Genomic DNA, 22,110 nt, shown 5'->3' with positions numbered 1-22,110 from the left:
TATTTTAGCTGGCAGCTGCGTTAAAGTTTGTGTTACAAAATATATGCTTTGTATTAACACAAATTGTTATCTCGATTTTATACTTTTATGTCATTGTATCTTTTTCCTTTAAAGAATTGTGCAAGTTTGGTGTACCATGTCTGAAATGTTTCCAAGTATACGTATTGCTTGACAAACTTTATAAGCACATTGCATGTGGTAACAGTGAATGCATTGTTATTCCTAGCTGGCAAACGTCAGGCATGTCTTCATGTTCGGTTTTTATATATGCGATTCAGGTTTTCTATGCCTAAATGAGGCTACCGAACATTTTGAATCCTGCTACCTTCTTGTCACTTTTTCCACAGCTGAGGTTGCTGGCAATTGCTGTTCGCTCTTGGCAAAGCTCTGCAGAGACAGATATTCGCAAGGCAGAGATCCATAGAGATCTAGATATCAGTTCTTACCGATTCCCATAGATTTCAAGTTCCTTTTTAGATTTCCATATATTTGGTGTAGTGATACTGTGATACCGCAGTAGTATCAGAATATTAAATATGCAGAATATCAAGCAATACATGAATTCTTCAGCCCTGATGCCACCACACTGTTACTATATGCACAGTATTAGCCTTGTGCTCTGTGCTCTACCATCCAGCTCTGTTTTGTTGACCCTCTTGAACCTCTGTGGATGTTCCCCTCCTACAGCCCTGCTTGTGTCAGCAGAAGCCAGTAACACTTTTCCAGCACAGGGGAAATGAATTCAGAAAGGGAGGAAAAGCTGAGGGAGTGAAAGTGATCTTTACCCTCCAGTTCAGCTGGCAGTACTTTGCCCCTCCACAGAAGACTTTTCAAGCAGAACAGAATTGCTGGGGTGGGGTTCAGAAGGCAGAAAAAGGATGTCCGGATTGTGGGAGAAGACTGAGCAGAAGAATCATAGAATGGTTTGGGTTGGAAGGGACCTCAAAGATCATCTAGTTCCAACCCCCCTGCTGTAGGCAGGGACACCCTCCACTACACCAGGCTGCTCAAAGCCTCATCCAACCTGGCCTTGAACACTTCCAGGGATGGGACATCCACAACCTCTCTGGGCAACCTGTTCCAGTGCCTCACCACCCTCTGAGTGAAAAATTTCTTCCTTATATCTAATCTAAATCTACTCTCTTTCAGTTTAAAGCCATTGCCCCTTGTCCTGTCACTACATGCCCTTGTAAAAAGTCCCTCTCCAGCTTTCCTGTAGGCCCCCTTTCAGTACTGGAAGGCTGCAATAAGATCACCCCGGAGCCTTCTCTTCTCCAGGCTGAACAGCCCCAACTCTCTCAGCCTGTCTTCATAGGAGAGGTGCTCGAGCCCTCGGATCATCTTCCAGGAGCTCCATGTCCTTCTTGTGCTGGGGACTCCAGAGATGAACACAGTATTCCAGGTGGGGTCTCACGAGAGCAGAGTAGAGGGGCAGAATCACCTCCCTCGCCCTGCTGGCCACGCTCCTTTTGATGCAGCCCAGGATACAGTTGGCTTTCTGGGCTGCCAGTGCACATTGCTGGCTCATGTTGAGCTTCTCATCCACCAGCACTCCCAAGTCCTTTTCCTCTGTGCTGGATTGTTCCAGGGTAAGAAGTCTCATTCCTCAGTGGAGTGGGGAGAGGAAAGAACACTCGGCACCGTCTTGTACTGTAGCTCTCTCAGTGGGGTTATTTGTCCCTTGAAGAAGTCTTGGCCCTTTCTCAGCAAACTCCCAAGCTCCAGCTAGGGAGCAGAGGGTTGGCAAAGGAAGAAAGACTTTTGCCTCCATCTCCCACCCTTTCAAAGCATCATTTGTGAGTTATGGACTGGCTTTAATGGTATTGTCAATGTTTGATTATATTATGATGGTTGGTTTTATACTTAACAATGTAAAAATTCAAATAGCATCACAGTCTACTACTAACTTGAAAACTTTTCCATTTTTTTATTTAGTTACACATTTTACAAAACTGCATATTTGAAGAAAAAAATACTTAGTTTTTTTTCCTATTTGCCTTTGTGTTTTAAAACAAATGAACATTCAGGATTCTCTTTATAGGCTTAAACAGTTTCTAAGTGCAGTACAATGTTAAAGAGACTCTGCTAGCCAGTAGCCAGTGCTTATCAGCCTGGTGAATGGATGGTAAATTATGAACAGGTCTGGTTTGTGACTTTCTTCCAGGATCTTATTCCAATCTTTAAAATTACTTGCACTGTTTTAAAATTGTGGAAGAATAAATTACTGCATATTTTTAAAAGATTTGTACTTTTGTTAAGAAGTTTTACAGAAAGAGTGTCATGTTACTATTATGTTATTTTTTCAGAAATTAAATTTTCCTTTTAAACTTGTAAAATCAAACTGAAATTGATTTTTCTTGGCTTTATTCTGTAGAGCTAGAGAGTTCCCCGTAGGGTATAATACTGTAAATTTCATTTTAATGTTCTCAGATCCATCCAAAGGAAGGTAGTGTATCTGTAAGCTAAAGCCCAGATTCATACCGTCTAGTTCGAAGCTATTCAAATTTAAAATCTCCTTGTTCTCTAAAAGTCAGTGATTTTGGGCCAGGGGATCACGCAGATCTTAAATGGTCTGAACTAAACTTTGTGAATGTCCCTTTTGCCCTGTTATTTCCTTCTAAGTTGGAAAGCTTCTTTAAGTGTATAAGGTTATGTGGGTTCAGCCCAGACCTGCAGTGCATGGAGAAGGATAACCATGAATCCTTTGCAGATGAACTGAGAGTGTGAGCTAGTGAAACTGAGAGAGGGAGAAGCCGTAAGCTTCCAGTTAAAGATCCAAATTGAAAATAAGGTGTAGGGGGATTTCTCCCTTAATTGTAACTTGAAAAATTATTAAGTGTCTATGTTTGATCTCAGACTTTGACTACCACATTATTTCATTAAGAACAAATCAAGTGGATGCGTTGTTTTTACCCAAGTTGTTAGCTTATTGGTTATGGGGTTTTTTTAGTTATAACCTCTGTAAATATTCAGAATCGTTATTAAAATTGCAGATTAAATAAAGAGAGAAAAAAAAGAATTATTTTTTTAGTCCGTAATTTGGGATGTGACCTAATTATTGTGTATTGTTTTGTTAGCGGTGCAGTGTGAGAGGAAACCTATCGAAGTGTCAAGAGAAAAATCTTCGAACTGTGCAGCTTCTACAGAAAAGATCTACATTCGGAAAGATCTTCGTAGTCCGTTAGCAGCAACTCCAACTTTTGTAACAGACAATGAAACAGCAAGGTATGTAAATTCCACTCAGAAGCAGCTATCTGTTTCCTGAAAACACCTCAAAATTAAAATGCGTGGTATTTTGTGTCAGATCAACAGGTCTGCTGGAATCGGGAATGTTTGTTAACATTCATCAGTCTGCCATAAAAAATGAGCCTACTGTGCTGATGACTCCAGATAAGGCAAGTGATGACACAATCGATATATTAAGTGAAGTTGATAGCTGTAGTTGTGTATGTTGGGAGGGAAGGTTGTTCTGTTTTGTTGTACTTCTGTTTTGTTAAATTCATTTTTAAAACCCTTCTTTACAACATTACCCAGTGTTGCAAATGCCTTCTCTTCACAAGAATGCTTTTAGCCTTGCATAGTAAAAATGTTAAAAACTCTTCAAAGTAAATACCTCTTCCCCTTTTTTAGAGAGCTTTAAGTGCTGCCTTGTTTTTATTTGTATTGGACGATCCTGACGCTCAGATATTTCTTTTCTACCAATAGAGTGAGGTGTTTGCAAAAACTCACATGGCATTATCACAGTGAATTTCATACTGTTAGTTCCCCCCCCAATCACTAATTTTTTTTGCAAAGCTAATAAGCTAATCTCAGCAACAATCTTATTTCTGGGATGATTTTCCTTTGTTTCTATTTTATTACACTTACTGATCCACTCAAGCCATGTGATAACTTCCCTACACATGCACAGTTGGAAGATTTTGTATTTTTCTAGCTGATATTAAATCACCTCATACAGTTTTCATGTATTTTTCCTCACTTGTTCTGTCTGCAAAGGACTCATCATGTTTATTCTATTCCACTTTTCTGGCTCTATCTGTAGAGTATAACAACACAAGCTAAATGACGTGTAGCATGCTGGTGTTAGCAGCAGCAGCATACTTGTCTGTAATCAGGCACTTTCCTTATTAATTTTTTTTTGTGGAGCAGGGTGGGAAATATGCCTTACTGCCTCTCTGAGTTGCTGGTCACTGAATCACCTTGTTCTCTTGCAGTTAAATAAAAATATAAAAAACAGAAAGGCTGCAGCAGAATTCTTTTTCTGCTTGCTTTTAAGGGTGACTTTTAATCCATTCCTTTTCAGACATTCTGCTACCCTGTTACTACTGACTCATTTACATGAGGAAGGAAGGAAGATTCTAGAGATACAATCTAGTGCAGTCTTACAGACCTGATAACTGTTTGACTAGTGAGTGGAGAAGATAAATTCTCTGTCTGCACTTGCTTACAATCTGTAGCATTCTTTCTGAAAGAAATAGCTATTACTTGTAAAAGTAGATGTCTAAATATTTCATATTTTAGAAGCAGTGCAGTATCTGGTTGCTGCATTACGATTACCCATTTACTGAAAACAATAATTTTCTTACAGGTCTGTTCACACACACAATTCTTCATTTATGTAAAAGTTAGACTCTTCTACTGCAAGTTAACTCCTGCCAATATGAGAAAATTAAAAGCTGTACTTTTCCCTTAGGTTGAAGCGTGTCAGGGAGATTTAAGTACACTGGCAAATGTGGTGACTTCATTAGCAAATCTCAGTAAATGCAAAGACATGTCACAAAGCAGTACAGAACTATCTATGATTGAGAGTTTAAGTAATGGAGATGCATCATTATCTGAACTCCAGCAAGAACAAGAAGCTAGTAGTGATGTTACAAGGTAAGGCATGTTACACTTGAAAATATTATTCTTTTTGAGATCTCTGTCAATTCAAGCCATTAATTAAATTCATCACAGTGTAGGTAATTTATGTTCATTAAAAATAGTAGTGATAGCAGCCTGAGCTCATGTAGAAGATAAATCTTGTAAGATTTTTCCAAGTGAAATCATAAGGTAAGTTCCATTTGTGAAATAAATATTTCTAGTTGTTTGTACTTGAAATGAATTTCAATGTAAATCTTACAGCTGATTTTCTTACCTTTTGCTTGGCCTTAATAACGTGTGTTAGATCTTCTACTATAGTCTTAGCACTTTGTATCATCTTGGAAAACTGTTTCTTAGAGATCTCATCTCTCTAAGTAGTTTAGTGCCTGTAACTATTAATCACCTTAAAAGCTGGAAAAGCATTTTCTTTCTACAGAGGAGAACTCACAGAGTTCTCACCGTCAATACAAATACATTCACTGAGTATCTTACAAACTTGTGTCTTGCTCTGGTTTTCACTGAGCCATTTTGGCAGGCATATGTGTAAGATATTCTGCGTAGTACGTACTCAGTTATTCCGTCAATCACAATCATATTCTTCCTTAGTTGCCACCTCATGCAAGCTTCTGACAGCTGTCCCAGCAATATTCGTTTACACACCATCTACATTGTACATACTCTTTTGAAAATGTGTATGTTGAGTAAATCTACCAAGGAATAAAAAGATTAGTATATAGTGAAGTAGTTTGTACTGACTGAAATACAGGATTTCCCCTAGAATCTCTACTGCTTTGTTTAATTTCAAGCAGAATGCATTTGTTCTGCTCCTTTCTTTAAATGCTGCTTAGAAAGTCAATGTGACTTTCCATAGGTGCTGATTTGGGCCTTTCCTGTGTCCTCCTAGGTAAAGAATATAAGATTATGCTGTGTAAACAGCGTTGTTGAACATGCTGATAAACTCCATTCAATACTACAGGTGTTCAAAAAGATGTAGAAATAAGGTTGCATGATAATCTTTCATTTCTTTGTTTCCTGGCACTTTCAGATGCTTGCTTTTGCCAACTTCAGTGTTTCTGTTCAGTTTTTAAAATCTAACTGTAACAAGGCAGCAAGTTCTCTCAGTCAGAAAGCTTGAAAGAGCACTGACTCCGTAATGTGTACTCTTGTCTAGTAGGTTACCTAATAGATTTCCAGTGGGGAGGTTCAAGTTAAATATTCCTGTGAAAGGGAAGTTGTTACCCAAGCAGAAGCTAAAATTTTTATCAGAATCTCTGATTTCCTTGCCAGGCCCTATGCCAGCTTGATCTAACAGATGTTTACTGAAGAAAAGGAAGATTTCATAAGGGATTTCAGGAAGCAAGTTTTATCCATCCACGATTTTCATGTATTTTATTATATTCCATTGCTTGCAGCTGCAGTAGTTAAACTTTCACTTTTGCTGACACAAATTTAGTGTACAACTTTGCTGCTAGCTTTCCACTGCGTCTGTATTGTAATTTTATATGCCTTGTCCTCCAACAGATTCATTATCTATGTTCATTTTTTACAGTTTATCTGTTAGTGACTGGACCTGACGAAAAAAAGAAGCAAAGTTGTTTCTAGCAAAGGATATCAATACCATGTATTTTAATGTTGGTTATACCTTTTTTTCTCACTTTGTGGGTTAGGTTTTCATAGCTTCCAGGCAAGCTTTGTTCTAGATTCTCTTTTCGTTGGTGTTTCACCTTATGATCATTGCTTGTGTTGAGGCTTCACACATGAAAAGGACCCACAGTGCTGAGCCATGAGGAAGCAACGCTTCTATTGACTTGCTGGCTTACTACTACCAGTTTATGAGATAGGAGGGAGATTTCTTTTGAAGCAAACATTCAAGAGTAAGTTGGAAACAAAGTGTCATGGGCAGACATGGTTAACCAGTGTACCTGCCCACCCTGTTTAAAAAGGACTCTTTGGCCTATCCTAGAAGAAACACAGGATCATGTCCGATGTGTATGACATTTACCTTTTGCGAAAAGGAGACTTTGTTTCTCTCTTACATTTCTGTCCCTGCTACATGAAGAGCCCTACAAAGATTCTGTTTTTCCTAAGAAGCAGCTGCCACTGAACTGCTGGGTTTGCCTCTTCTACCTAAGGCTGCTAAGAGTGAGCCATGCAGGACCTGAAACTCAGATCTCCTAGCAGGAATCCAATAATATAACTTCTAGAGCTTACCCAGGAATGTATTCCCTTTATGCCTTCTTTCCATATACCGGAGACAGAAAATGTCCCAGATACATCTGTGTAGTCCACTTGTGCAGTCACCCTCATGTGTACACATCAAGGTATACAGGCTAGTGTAGGACTGAAAACTAGTTTGCTTACCATCTCAAGCCTGAGGCAGTGTCAGAAGCTCTTCTGTTGTGAATATTGTTTCATTGGGTTGTAAATGGTGATGTCAAACATAGCAAACATTTAGATATTTTTAGCATGTTAATGAATTTAGATAGCTAGGGAGTGTAGGGGAAGAGAAGGTAGCAAAATTCTACTCCAGACTTTGGCTTTAAATCAGTGATTTCAGATTCTGTGGTAATAAACAAATCTCTATAAATTGAGAAGCAGTTCTACGTACAAGCTGTTAATCAGCTTTTGTAAAGTTTTCAGACCTCTATGCGGAAGTTTTTCACACAGTGCTGTATACAGATGATACTGCTCTCAGATATGTCATCTGTCTGTAGGCAGCGATCAAATCTGCATATTTTTGATAGGAAGATACAGCAGTTTTGGTTTTCAGGTGTCTTCATGCACAGAAAAACAATGGATCTGTTATCAAGCAGCAAAATAATAAATAATAGATCTGTGCTCTTCTTGGTATCTCTCCCATAATGTTTGTGCATGTGACTTAGTCATCACAGGAGTCGACATTAAAGGATACTAAGGATGGTCTTGAAAGCATGAGACTGCTTTCTCTTACATATTTTGAAACAATCTTTTCAAATTAAGTTGAATAACCTAACCACAACTCATTACTTAAAAAAAAAATAAATTGTTCTTTATGTGCTTCGTAACAGAAAAAGTCTGTAAAATTTAGACGTGCGTTAAGTTCCTGGAACAGCAGTCTGAGGATCATGTGCTCAAAATGCTCGTGCCAGCACTCTTGGTAAACATCACTAAAGAGATCTTGAAAGGCAAACTGTGATTCAGCAGCACAATCAGTATGTCAAAACTGTGAATTTGTTGGCAACTGTGTGAACAGAATCTGCTGCTATTTTTTGTTTCAGAGCCATTGTAAGTTGGAGTTTTCAGGGATTTTGTTTGGTGGAGTTTTCCAAATCTTTTCTTTGAAACAGACATTTAAGTACAGGTTTCAGACATGTTCAGCAGGTTCCTCCTAAATTGAAACCAATCTCTGAAATTTTATTTTGTTTATTATGATTTTACAGGGCGTTTGATACTCTTGCAAAAGCATTAAATCCAGGAGAGAGTGCAACATGCCAGAACTCCGAAAGTATTGAAGCCAGTGTACAGCTGATTGATGGAGAAACAAGCATGAATATCGTTGAAATAGAGGGGCCACTACTTAGTGATGCACATGTAGCATTCAGGGTATTTAACACTATTTTACTGTTGACTATTTGTAACGATTTTAACATAGTAATATAAAATAATGATCTGATTAAATCTTATTTTTAATTTCTTAGCAGAGTTAACTATTTATTCAGGTCTTGGCACTCATTTCTGATTAATGCACTGCTTTCGTTTGCTGGTTAACTATTTGTTTGGGAAAATGTACAGCTCTCTTCAGTAGTTTAGCTGCACTGTTTATTTTATAGCTTCTTACCTTAAAAATACTAGGTGATCCGTGCAAAAGGATTTACGTAGACAAGAGTCACATGAAGCAGAGAGTGTCAGCATCCACATTCCCACTTGTTAAGTAACAGGTGGATCTGATGCAATCTGCCAATGGATTTAGAGACTCTTAAGTGTGTTTGTTAGTTTCTCCTTTGTGTATATACCCTATTTTAGTATGGTATTAATTGACTTCAATCATTAAGGGAAAATGCGGTTGCTTTGTTAGTGAGCCAGACGTTTTCTGGCTTTATTTCTTATTTTACGAGCCTGCGGACATTCTTCTATCCATTTTTTTCATCACTAAAATAAACATCTCTCTAATGCAAATGTCGGGGTTTTTTTTAAGTTGTGTTAGCAAAACCATTGTATTAGGAAGTATTAATTTCTGAAGATAAAACTGCAACACTATAATTAGCAGTTTTGGGTCAAATCCCACTTTCTTCACATATGCAGGTAACACCGTGGATTTTACTCATGCACATTGAGAAAGCTGGTCCTTTCTGATGTATATCGATTATATTTTTAGGACTTGGGAGCAGCTGCATATTAGGTGTTTTACTCACATAGAAAGATTTTTTGATGTATTTATTTGTAAAATATTAATTAAAAGTACAAAAAAAAGATGTTTTGTGAAATGGAATTCACACATACACTTTTCGCAGGAATTGTGGTAACTCCTCTGATTTTTCAGGCCACTTGTTCTACTCATCTGGGAGAAACTTTAGAAAGTAATGATGCCTCTGTGTTTATTTTTTTTCTGTACTTATCTATATATAAACATAAACTATTTCATTCTAATTACAATGATTCTTCTGAAACTTTTATTCTTTGAGAGTGTCTCAAAAGTTGAGTTTTATTTGAGATTTTTTCATCTCCAGGTGTCCCAGACGTGAATATTTATCTAAGACAAAGATTCAAAATTTTGGCCTTTATTGTTGCTTTATAGTTACTGTAGGGTATAACAGTGTGGCTAATAATGAAAAAGGCAGTCATTCAATTTTATTTCAGGATTATCTCAAGTTTATTTAAAAAAACAATTTTACTTATTCATTTAAAAGAAACTCTAAGACTGATTTTTATTTCTTACCATTTTATGAAGAAAGTAAAATAGCTGGCTTGCACTTTTTTTTTCCCCCTTTTTGTTTTGGTTGCCAGCTTACCATGCCTTCTCCTATGCCTGAATATCTCAACGTTCACTATATCTGCGAATCTGCCTCCAGGTTGCTGTTCTTGTCCATGCACTGGGCACGTTCCATTCCATCTTTCCAAGCTTTAGGGTAAGTGTTCAGTTACTCTATTCACTGATGTTGTGAATACACACTTTTTAGGTTTTTTACTTTCACTGTCTTCTTCAGGGACATTTTGAAATATAAATCTATTTATTAAAACTGTTTTATAGATCTTGATCGTGAAGTAAATTTTCTGAATCAAAACTACTCCCAACTTCAGTCCAACTGAGGTACTTTAGTTGCATTATGAAGGAAAAAGAAATAGATTTATAACAATCAAATGCCTGCACACTGCTACATTTTAAATTAATTTTTAGTAAATAGGACTTCTTATCATTTTTTTTACAGCTACATCCTGAACTAAGATGCTTATCAGGCAGTTACCAAAAAGAAACTCCTCTCTGGATCCCTAAATATTGCTATCTTTATAGGTGAATTAGTAGTAATAATTTTGCCTTTAATAACCTATATGAAGAAAACGGTTAGCTAGATTCCACAAGCATTCAGGATGAAGTTGTTTAATTTCAGTGGATTTTCCAAAAGCAAATGGTTGCTGCAACCAGAAAGTAATTCTTATTATTCTTTTTACAGTTTGTATAACATCCTGCTTTTCCAGCAGAATTCAGTGTATCACTTAAAATTCTCAAGCTAAATGTAGTAGTACATTGCTGATCATCATGAGAAAACATCTCAAAACAGCATGGGGAAAGTGATTTATATGATTTTCAGAAATAATTTTATGAAGACACATCAAACAAATAAAGATACTGTATCAGCTCTGACACAAATGGAGTATAAATCATGTTTGTCTGTTCTCATCTACAGTCTTTAATATCAAAATAGTGTATGACTGTGGCAGCAAAGAGAATTCCTTTTTAAAGTCAGGAGTTGTCCCTTTTTCCAGGAAGGCCGTGAAAAGCAGGATGATCTGTGATTATCGTTAGTGTTTACTCAGATGTTTAAGCCAAATGATTCTACATTGTTTAAGGAAAGATACTATATTGTGTGTAATTGAAGCCTGTGTTTTGGAGAAGGAAAAAGTAAAATTCTGTAAAGTTTAACAATAGCAAGGGTAAAAAATCAGGTAAATATGATGTTTTATTTTGGTAGAAATTGTTGCCCTGCAGAAGTTCAAAATATGTAACGAATTAACATGGTACATTATATCATTATACATTTTTAAAATATTTTTGTAACAGAGAGACACTGCAAATTAGTGTTTTAACAAGAAATTAAAATTGCTTTTTAATGTTGTACAGAAGTCCTGTCTCTGAAAAGATTTAACAAGAAATGCTTATAGAAAATCTGCTTTTTTTTTTTTTTTGAATACGTTACTTCCAATATATTTTTCTGTTTGAATAAAAAAATGGAAGAGTAGACTGTCGTAGTAGTGTTAATATTCACCTGTGCTAGCATGTACAGTCCCAGTTAATATCATGGGCAACAGTATATTTAAACATCATTTAACATATCATTTTCCTTTTGAAGACCTTAAAATACTAACTTTTTTCAAGTGGAGATTTATTTGAAATTAATGCCGCTTTTTTAGTTTGAGCACATTATGTACTATAATTTTGACTTAAAAGGGCGACTAATTTCACTTTTAAAATGAAGATAAATTCATGGTACTAATAATTGAGAGGAGCTGACGAGCCAAAACAAAACCATAGTAATGTTTTTTTAAGGAAGATGGATAATTGTGTCCAGGCGATTCCTTCCTCAGGCAATATTTTCCTTAGTCTCAGCAAGATAGTTGGCTTTGGCATACTGATTTATTTACTGATATGAAGTTATTGCTTAATTCATCTTCTTGCACGAGGATCTTCGTAGGTAAGAGAGATTCCTATTGAAACATTCATCAAGCTGGTTACAGCCTCTTAGTTTTTTGAGGCGGCTTAAGTTTGATCAGCCGGTTCTGGTCTAAGTTTGATCAGCCATAAAGTTGCTCTAGATGATACATTTATCTACACATACACCACCTGAGTAGCCAGTACACTCTATTTCCGCTGTTCCTCAGCCTTGTCCCTTTGACAGGAGATGAATGGGGATGTAACAAATATGTGTAGAAGCTACACATTTAGTATCATGTCTACTGTAACAAGAACTGGATCACAGTAAAAACCACTGCCCTAGGTAAGCTCGCTGTAATCCAGTACAGCACAAGTCTACGTTGATCTGTCGTATGGCATGTTAGTGTTGCAGTAAATCATCAGAAATGTCCTTGAAGATTATATCAACGTTCTTACAAAAATCCATTCCACTGTATTTTTGTAGTTGAAATCCTAGCTTTAATATGCTTTTCTTCTTTGATAGGTCTTGTGCTTCTTTTAAATTTCCATTATTTATATTTACTGGCTAAAACTGTGAAACATGGTACCTGAATTTGACTCCTCACTGGTAGGATTTCCTTTTTAAGGTACTGAGCTCTTGTTAAGCTCTACAAGTTAGAGATGCTTGGCAATACTGAAAGTTAGGTTACTAATATGGAAGTGCCCGAATATGGATTGATATACCTAATTTTAAGTTCAGCATTTGAAAAAAAACATTGACTACACATGAAAATTTAAAGACTAGTTCTTACAGCGAAGAAATCCTCATGACTTCTATTTATACTTTAAAGTCTGTATTTCAAACCTTATTCCAAATGTGAAGGGAATACAAAGAAGGGGCAGTCAGGAGGCTCAAGAACTTGATCTCACATGTTCCACTTCACGTGTATTTTTAATTAAGAAATTATACCAACCTGCCAGATTTCAAGTAAAAAAACCAAAAAGGATCCTTGAGTCTATTCTACAGCCACAATACAGGAACAATGGGAAGTTTTTTTGCCATGCATGTAAATGTTATTCAAAAATTAGTGTAAATACTAAGAAGACTAGCATGATGGAATATGCCCAGATAGTCATCATTTACTGTAACTTCAGCTTGCTTTTGCGATAGAAATCTATCTCCTTGTAGAACATTAAAACAAAAATTACTTCTTTACAAAAGTCACTCTAAAGCAAATATTTCAGTCCTAGCATGCAAATAAAAATATTTTGGATGCAGGGCTTCATTTTGGTACTGATTGCAATGTTGAATTAGATGAATGTTTTATGAAGTGTTTTTCAAGTTAAAAAAAAACAACTATGTGAATGCAAATGACTGGTTTTACTGAGTGAAGTTATTGTATTTTTTAATAGACAGGATAACAGCATATCATTAGTAAAAGCCTGCTGGAACGAACTTTTTACACTTGGTCTTGCACAATGTTCACAAGTTATGAATGTGGCAACTATATTATCTGCATTTGTTAATCACCTTCATGGCAGTTTACAGCAAGGTAAGGTGTATACTGTGCACATTGCCAGACTTGGGGAATTACTTCATGTTTTCTAAGTTTTGAACTGCGGAGAAGCTTTTTACTTGTCCTTCAGTTGTTAATAAAAATTTACTGTTTTTAGAGTTTTGTGGTTAGTATTGAAACAAAATAATACTAAAAAATACAGTTCACACAATGGAATCTTTTAGCAATTCTGCAAATGTCAACTGTGCTAATACTTACCCCCAAATTTAAAAAAAAAAAAAAAAGAAGTTACCCATTTATCTAGTATAGGTTAGCATCTGCTGGGGTTGTTTTTATTGTGTGTCTGTGTAGTGTCTAATAGTGTTCTGCTGCTCTGTTAATATACATCAGCTCAAATATGAGTATTTCAGGCAGCATCAGGATTAAAAACACAAGTGTACTGTGAATATGATTCCTCTCTATCAAGGGTATAAAGTCAAGAATGACCCACCTGTCCTTGCTGTTCGTGGCTGTGAAACAAAGCAGTCAGATGCTAACTTGGTGCTACACTTCCATTACATAACTTGGCTTGGTGGCTTCTGTATACTAGTTTTAGACTATGTGCAAGTCTTCAACAGGTCTTCACTAAGTACGCTTCGTTCCATATCGATCCTATGTCTTGCATCTTTTGCATGTTTTTCATTCAAATGAAAGAGATGTCAGTTGGCCTCCTCTTTCATTTACTCTGCAGTGAAGGAAATGTTCTTCTGAGTGGTAGGGGAGTCTTTTAGCTAATCTTTGCGTGCTTGTGAGCTCTCACTAAAAGCTAACTAATCAAAAATACTATAGTCTTTATCTGTTCATAGTCTTAACACATTTTTAATAACTTAGATGCACATGCAAAACTGTTAGCATTTTCAGGTTTAACTAGATTTTAGGATTATTTATTGTTATGTGGATGAAAATTCTCTATCATTAATACTATACAAAAACAAATTCGTAAGCTATAGAAAAACAGCCCACAAGACCATAGATTTTTCCTCTCCTTTTATGAGATGGGAATTAAAAAATTATTTCTGAGAGGTTTTCACATTTTAAAAATATCCACAAGATCCTCCTATAAATAACAAAACAATTAACAAAATTAAAACAAATGGATTAAACTATTAAATGTAATGGATCAGCTAAAGATACTCACAGATAAATATGTGAATGTCTTTAGGAGTGATACAAATGGAATTTAGAAACTTAACTTTGCTCTACGTAATTTTAAAGCATGTTCACCTAAAAGGGTATTGTAGTAATTAATCCTGGTTTTATCATTACTACAAATACGTATTTTTGCTATTTAATTTGAGGATCCATTTGAATGCACAAATCAGAAACCTATACCCAGTGTCTTCTGGTTGCTGCAGCATCTCCAAAAGATAACAAGTTTGTGGGGCCCATGGACTCTAGTTTGATGGATGTGGAGGGAAAGGGATTTTCAGGACACTTAGCTGTTGCTGACGCAAGGGGAACAGCTCTGCACCAGCCACATTCCCCTAGATGCAAATCAGGGAAGGTGTATGGTGCACCTTCTTTTTCAGCAGCGGCATGGTCTTTGACTGATTAAAATAACCCACGAAACTGTGCACGAACCCACCTCATGGCAACCGTCTCTTAGATGCAGACCACAGATCTGCAGTAGCAGTGTGTTCTTTACTTATAAGTAGTCTTTCCCTTCCTGGATCACTTCAAGCTCTAGTCTGATTATTAGAAGCTTTAGTGGCAGGAAGAGACCTAATTGTACAACATAAGAAAAAGAAAAAAAAGGAAAAACAAGATCTTTATAGTCAGTAATTGTTTGTGTCAAGATTATTGAGACCTAGTATGTGAGTTTAGAGATGATGTAGGTTTCCCACTGTTTCAATCTAATACAAATCATTATTTTTAAAAATCCAATGTGACTGCATTTTTTGCATGTGTGTTGACTTGGAGGTTTTGTATTTTATGTGTGTGTTGACTTAGATAAGCTGCCAACAGACAGAGGAAAATTAGTAATGGAGCATATCTTCAAATTGCAAGAGTTCTGTAACAGCATGGTTAAGCTTTGTCTAGATGGATATGAATATGCATATTTGAAAGCGATCGTCCTCTTCAGTCCTGGTATGTAATTACTCCAAAAGTACAACTTTAATCTATGCTTTTTTTGCCGTATAACTTCTGCCTGTTTCATTATACGCACTTACTGTCACCTGTAGAATTACTGCCTATGTTGTTGAGGAATCTGGGAAGGTGTGTAATGAGGACCATAGGAAGAGGAGGGTTAATCTTGTAATGTGACTAGTTGAATGCTGCTTTGCGACTTGAGTTTTACTACTGCTTCTGCCATTGGTGGGGTTTTTTAAATTTTTATTTATCGCTTTTAATTCTGTGCCTTCTTTCTGGGATATTTTTTCTGAGGACCTGCAGTTTAATTTTCAGAAGTGTTGCTCTTGCACATCCAGCTGGATTGAAGTTGTGTTTTTAATTTGTAAAAGACTATCTCTCTGGGCATCAGTTCTCACATGCAAAATTACAGAAACATACCACCTCACTTCAGATGGATATTTTGAAAATAAATACTACATTGTTGTGGTTTAGCCCAAACACCACACAGCTGCTCACTCACCCTCCCCCACCCCAAAGGGATGGGGAAGAGAATTAAAGAGGAAAAGGGAAGGAGACTTGTGGGTTGAGATAAGAACAGTTCATCATCATTATTATTATTATTAATAATAATAAAATGAATATATGTATGTGTAATGATACTAATATATATAAACAAGTGATGCACAGTGTAATTGCTCACCACCCCTTGACCAAGGCCCGTCTCATCCTGGTAAACGATTCCAAAATAGTTCAGTTCCGACACCGCAATCCTGGATGAGCAAGAGGCCCAAAAAGAGAATGAGAAAGAGATAGCACTCCAAGAGTCTGAGAATGAGAGCCCCTGGAAGAGCAAAAGCCCTTCTTTCCAGTCAATACTGGGCATGACGTTGTACGATATGGAATAATCCATTGGCCAATTTGGCCCTCAAGCCTACGTCTAAGTTCGAATCGTAAGGGGAGTTGTGGACCCTTTGTCCTGGCCTTGCTCCACCCCAGCCCATTGTGTTCCTGCACACTGGCAAAAACAGGGCCAGCTGAAAAGTTCTTGGTGTCTCAGTACCAACTACAAACATCAGTGTGCTGTCAGTATTATTCTCATAACGAATCCCAGACTAAAACCAAAACACAGAGCTCTTCTGGCTGCTAGAGAGAACTAACTCTGTCCCAGCCGAAACCAGGACATACATACAGCATTTCTGGTGAATGAACACCACAAACATTCCCTTATGTTATTTTTCTGTTTTCTGAACAGTATTTGTCTAATGTACTCCACATGACATTAATGGACAAACATTAGACAGTGAAGATAAAACTATTATTTTTTCCTTCTGAGACATTAGTCTACAATATGGAAGAAGAAGGATCCTCTGGTTATAACAGATAGTGGCTGAGTAGTTAGATTATGTAGCATCTATGCCTGAACTGCAGAAAATTACAAAATTAATTTTCTTTATTTGAAAATTGTAGAATTAACTTTTCACTAAGAGATTCAGATATTATATCAGTATGTTGCAGGTCTTAGATTCATCATTCAGAATTCAGGGATTTCACATAAAACCAAAACCAAATCTTTTGGTATAAGAAAAACGTATAAACCTCAAGTACTTCTGTATCGCCAGGAATTTTTCACTGTCACATTTAGAAAGTAAATCTTCAGTCACTCCATTTTGCATTAGAAGGTTTTAAAAGCTTCTCAACAGCTTCCTCAAGCCTCAGTGCTCTGTTCTTAGATTCCAATGGCCCATAGAAAAGATCAGAGACAATTTTTAAAAGCTATCTGAGTCTTAGTGACCTTGCCTCTGTCAGTAGTGTAGGATATGGAGGAGAACTGAATATTTAGTTCTTGTCAGTTCTGTAGATTTATTAGATCTGAGAAGAATTTTCTTTTTCCATTGAGTTGCAGCTCACCTTTCCACTGAGAAATTAGTTAAGAAAATCTTTTGGAACTTGGATCAAAAATGTAAATTTTAAGCAGGTTGTCTTATATATATATAAAAGAATTATGGGGTTCTTGCTTTGCCATTTCCCTCATATTTTAGTGATCTTTTCTATATGTAGTATCTCCAAAGAGTATCTACATGTCACAGTAAAAGTGGCAGCATCAGCAGTTCATGGAACTCATCAAAGTGCATAACATCAATAGAAGACTTCCAAGATTAAAGACCTTCTTGCAAATAAGAAGGAAAATAACTAAAGTCAGAATCCTCCAGTAAAGATGAGAAATTCCCAGAAGATATTCCAGAGATATTCTTCTATTGTAGGTCACTAAGGAAAATCAGATCCTGGGTGTTTTCACTAGGAGAACATAATCCTGCTCTCGGTCGTCATGACTAAGAGACTCTTGTGTGGTTTTATGGGTTTTCTTCTACAGTCCACTGAAGCACAGGAACTATTTACATTTTCTGATAAGCAGTATCCACTATCAGTCTAACTGGAATATTAAGAGCAATTGAAGTTGTTTGCAATTTTTCTTTTCCAGTAAGGACTGAAGAGTTGCCTGGACTTTTCACTATTATTTCAGAAGAGTCAGAGAGTTTCTTTAAGTGAGAGCAGGAAGTTGTTCACTTGTTTAATTTTAGTAGATCATGCTTGCAGGAGACTTAATTCTCCTTTAAGTTTTCCTTACCCTAAAATAGTCCTTCCGTGCCATTCCCATATTCAGAACAAAATGATAGAAGAATACCTCAAGCCCATTTTTCTAGGACCGTGTCTGCTAGGACTTAAGGCAGAATTTGTTGGCTTATCTGAAGAAATCGGTCCTGTTAGAGACGAGAAAATATTTCTCTAGAAAGCTTACACTTGCAAAGCAATCTTTACTTGTTGTGTAGTCTGAAGCTAATTTGTCAGCATTTGACAGCAGAAAGGTAGAAGGAAAAGTATCTTGGGAAAATATTAAAGCCAGTCATGTGATGACATTAATTTTCTTTAGCTCACATGCTTTCAGGATCACTTTCCTAATGATGTGTAGCTGCATTAATGGCAATGTGTTGTCTTATGAGCCATATAACAAAATCGTCATATACCTGGAAGTCATGTTCAGTACCTTGAACAGAAGGGATGTTCTAGAAATGATTCACAGGCCAGAAATTACAATTTGAGGGATTTTACTGCTCTGCTACAGCGTGGGGCTGGGCTGCACATCCACCAGAGTCCTAAAGTAAGAACATTCGCTTTAGCAGGCCCTGCTGATTTGCTGCCTTCCATAGCTGGAGATTTGAACATTACTGAAAATCTTCTGTGCCAAGCCAGCTGTTGGTCTGTCACAAGACAGCCTTGGGCAAAGTTATGCATGCAAAGGGAGTGCCTAGAAGACTTTACGTCTTTATAAATGACTACTAGTAGTGCAGTACTAGCAGAGCTAGTACTACTACTAGTAGTGGTCTTCAAACTACAGTTTTTGGAAGTTGACTTCTGGCTGTGTTCTGACATTGCTCTAAAAGCAGAGTCATGAAGCAATGCATCTTGCATGTCAGTGACGACTCTTCAGAATCTGTTGCTTCTTTATGACCTTGTTAACCTCTTGTCCTCTGCATAAATTTGAATTCATGTTTTCAGAATGACCAAATTACTATATAGGACAAAATATTCCTCTGTGAATTGATGTGTTCAAGGGAGTCCAGTGTATCACATAACTGCTAAATTGCTCTGAAAGCTTCTGTATCTACAGAGCTAGACCAAAAACTCTTGATTTTGTTGACAGAAGGCCATAAATTTGGAGACGAGGAGCAGCTGTTAGAAATAATCTTTTACCTGATATAATTTGGCAGCTCTATTCTGATCCTATTTCTGAAAAATAAAATCTACATGATTTGTCATGCTACTATGACAGTAAAATATTTACATTAAGATAGATGGATAATAAAAATCACAGACCACGTAAAGTGTTCAGAATTGCCAGATAATAATTTCCAAATGTGACTTGGCAGTTAGGTTAATATCCTTTCATTTTAGCAAGAGTTAGATTTCAAGTGTTTAAATCAGCGCTAAAAATTATGTTTAGCACATTTGAAAATTTTGCACCAAATAGTTGAAAAAAAATGATCTGCTACATACCTTGTACAGTTTATAGGAAGCAAATGGTTCATAGCCTTTTATTCTGCTTTTTCCACTGATCTTAGTTTTATCCTTCACTTCCCACCCAAATGCTGTTTGTGCATAAAATAATCCAACGAATGTCTCTGTGTTGAAACGATGCTGTTCTACTGCTACACAGAGAAGCTGTATCATCAAGATTATTGTAAACATTGCAAGCACTGCCTTTATTTGAACTCCTCAAAATGTCTGATTGCATTTATAAAAAAATAAATAAAACATAAACACTGAGGAGAAGAAATATAAGGATATAAAGCACCGTCCACCATTCAGCTGTGAAGTTGCTGCAGCTATCAAATGATGATCTCAGTATGCCCACAGTTAGATAATCTGTATGGATTTTAGTGCATCTTATATAGAACAGGTATAACAATGTAGAGTGGTTTTTTTTCAGATCACCCAGGTCTAGAAAATGTGGCACAGATTGAGAAATTTCAAGAAAAGGCTTACATGGAGTTCCAAGACTATGTAACAAAAGCATATCCAGATGATACTTACAGGTCAGTAACTTATACACTTACTTGATTGACTCTTTTCAGAGCATCGGCGATACTGATCTTTACAGTGTTTCTTGTAATAAATATGTTGGTTTTCTCCTTACCTCCTTAAAGGTAAGAATTTACCTTTAGAGCACTTCAAATATTATGCATGTACTCATATGTATTATAAGTATTTTTAATCTAGTTATTCATTATTATTTTCCAAATTGAAATATGGGAAATAAAATCAATATTTTTAATGTTTTCATTTTGAGTTACACCTAATTGAAATATTTCCTCATTTAGTCTAAGGCCACATGTGATTGACTGGCATGTTCACATTTTTTGTACAGTTGAAGACATGACTGAACATAAATTTAATACTCTACTGATTTAAATATTTAAGCCTTTCGTGAATTAGATATAGCGAATTTTGACCAACATTGTCCCTTGTTAATTTTTTTCTTTTCTCTTACTGGTAACACGATTGTGAATAACACCAAAATATGTGACCACAAGTAACACTTTTTAACAAACTTATTTTGCAGACTGTCTAGACTTCTGCTCCGATTGCCCGCTCTTAGGCTGATGAGTGCTGCCATCACTGAAGAGCTGTTCTTCGCAGGACTAATTGGAAATGTTCAGATTGATAGCATCATCCCATATATTCTGCGAATGGAGACAGCGGACTACAACTCTCAGATAATTGGTCACGCCGTATAAAAGTAGCATTTAAGGATTCTGTACCGTGGCAGTCATGGTGATGTAAGTGCATACCCTGTCTCCAAGAGATGGCAATAAGCCTTCCCATGCACCTTTCCAAAGAAGGCTAATATTCCTCCTTTCCAGTACGCTTGGGAAATGTGGTGGAGTGTATTAAGGAATAATATAGGATCGCTTCCTATTTTTCACCTGATCTTCAAAGACTTGTAAATTAATTTGATATCTGAAGAAAGTCAAGAATTGTCCATCCTATTTTTGTAGATAGATGAACTTGGAATATTTGTTTATGAAGTCCAGGCGTGTGAAGAAACCGAAGAAGCTTTGACTGAACTAAGGTATCTCAACTTAGTTTGATGTTTTAGACAAATAAATTAACTTACCTCTCTGAGTTGTGTTTTCAGTGTTTTGCTACTAGTTCTTTCTCATTGATCAAATGGAAAATACATGATCAAACATACTGAAAAGGCCACTGTTTCCATGGAAACAAGACCTTTATAACCAACTTAATTTTTCCTGTTGTTTTGAAGAGAGATTTGTTTCTTGTTGAATGAAACACTGGACACCATTAAAAGTGCAGGGAAGGTAGAGGAAGTTGACAGTTTAAAATATTCTGATGATATGTTGATGCAGTTGATCAAAAGTGAAGCAGCGAAGGGTCGGTACTGACTGTTTTGTGGATGCGAAGGAATGCTGTGTTGTAGTGTTACATCTTGGTAGACATCAGCTGGTTTATACTATGAAGTCTAACAAAGAAGTGTATGCTGCAGGTATTCGAAGACAGCATCCTCCTGTCTTTTCTGGTCTCAGAAGTTAAGGTTTTTTCACACTGCCCCTCCCTCTTTCATACTCAGTGCACAACAATGGAGGCATTCTAGATGCCTCTTAACTTGTGTTCACATCTTTGGTTTTTTACTATGGTTAGCCTTTGGCTATGTAGTTCTCTTTTCCAACCAGTCTCATATGATTATCTTTTAAATTTGAGTTTGTCAAATCCAGTGCCCCTCCCTATGGGAGCATGGTCTCTGCTGCTTTTCCTTTCCTTATTAGAAATGGGTCTAGACGCTTCATATATGTTGCCTGAATCATACTCCATAGCTCCATCTAAGGATGGGTTTAAATGTTTTTGTATCTTGAGGCATGTGCCTCACTGATGAGTAACACTGACACGTGGTTGCTTCTTGCTTCCCTTTGCAACAGGAAGTTATACATCCCATTTAATACCTGTTGCTTAAAATGAGAGAAGTATCCTAGTAGAAGTGGTGGTCTACCTCTAACACTAGCATTTAGGATTATCTAAATCTTGGATCAAGGCCAAGTTCTATTTATGATGAACCTTCCCTTTCTCTGGCAACATTGGGTGAGGAAGAACATCGCCCAATCAAGAAACAGAAATTGCTTAGCCAAACTATCACTTTAAATGGGGGCCTTTGCCCACTCTGCGCTAGCAACTCCAAGGCCACCCTAACACCAAGAGACTACTAGATGAGGCTTGGGTGAG

General features: G+C 36.7%; 1 protein-coding gene across 1 annotated transcript in view; it reads left to right on the top strand.

Annotated features, from left to right (window-relative positions):
• NR2C1 (nuclear receptor subfamily 2 group C member 1) overlaps positions 1–21,560 on the top strand; it is a 55,677-nt gene extending 34,117 nt beyond the window's left edge. The window contains exons 7-15 of the mRNA XM_086610920.1: positions 3,078–3,225; positions 3,305–3,395; positions 4,694–4,878; positions 8,283–8,445; positions 9,847–9,968; positions 13,103–13,242; positions 15,196–15,333; positions 19,805–19,910; positions 20,438–21,560. Coding sequence (XP_086467046.1) covers positions 3,078–3,225; positions 3,305–3,395; positions 4,694–4,878; positions 8,283–8,445; positions 9,847–9,968; positions 13,103–13,242; positions 15,196–15,333; positions 19,805–19,910; positions 20,438–20,612 — 1,268 coding nt within the window. The 3' untranslated portion in view covers positions 20,613–21,560. The remainder of the gene's footprint in view (positions 1–3,077; positions 3,226–3,304; positions 3,396–4,693; positions 4,879–8,282; positions 8,446–9,846; positions 9,969–13,102; positions 13,243–15,195; positions 15,334–19,804; positions 19,911–20,437) is intronic.
• Positions 21,561–22,110: the final 550 nt, after the last annotated feature.

This window comes from Tauraco erythrolophus, chromosome 4 (genome assembly GCF_009769465.1).
Source record: "Tauraco erythrolophus isolate bTauEry1 chromosome 4, bTauEry1.pri, whole genome shotgun sequence".
Lineage (NCBI taxonomy): Eukaryota > Metazoa > Chordata > Aves > Musophagiformes > Musophagidae > Tauraco > Tauraco erythrolophus.
This window is presented reverse-complemented; position numbering and strand designations above follow the sequence as displayed.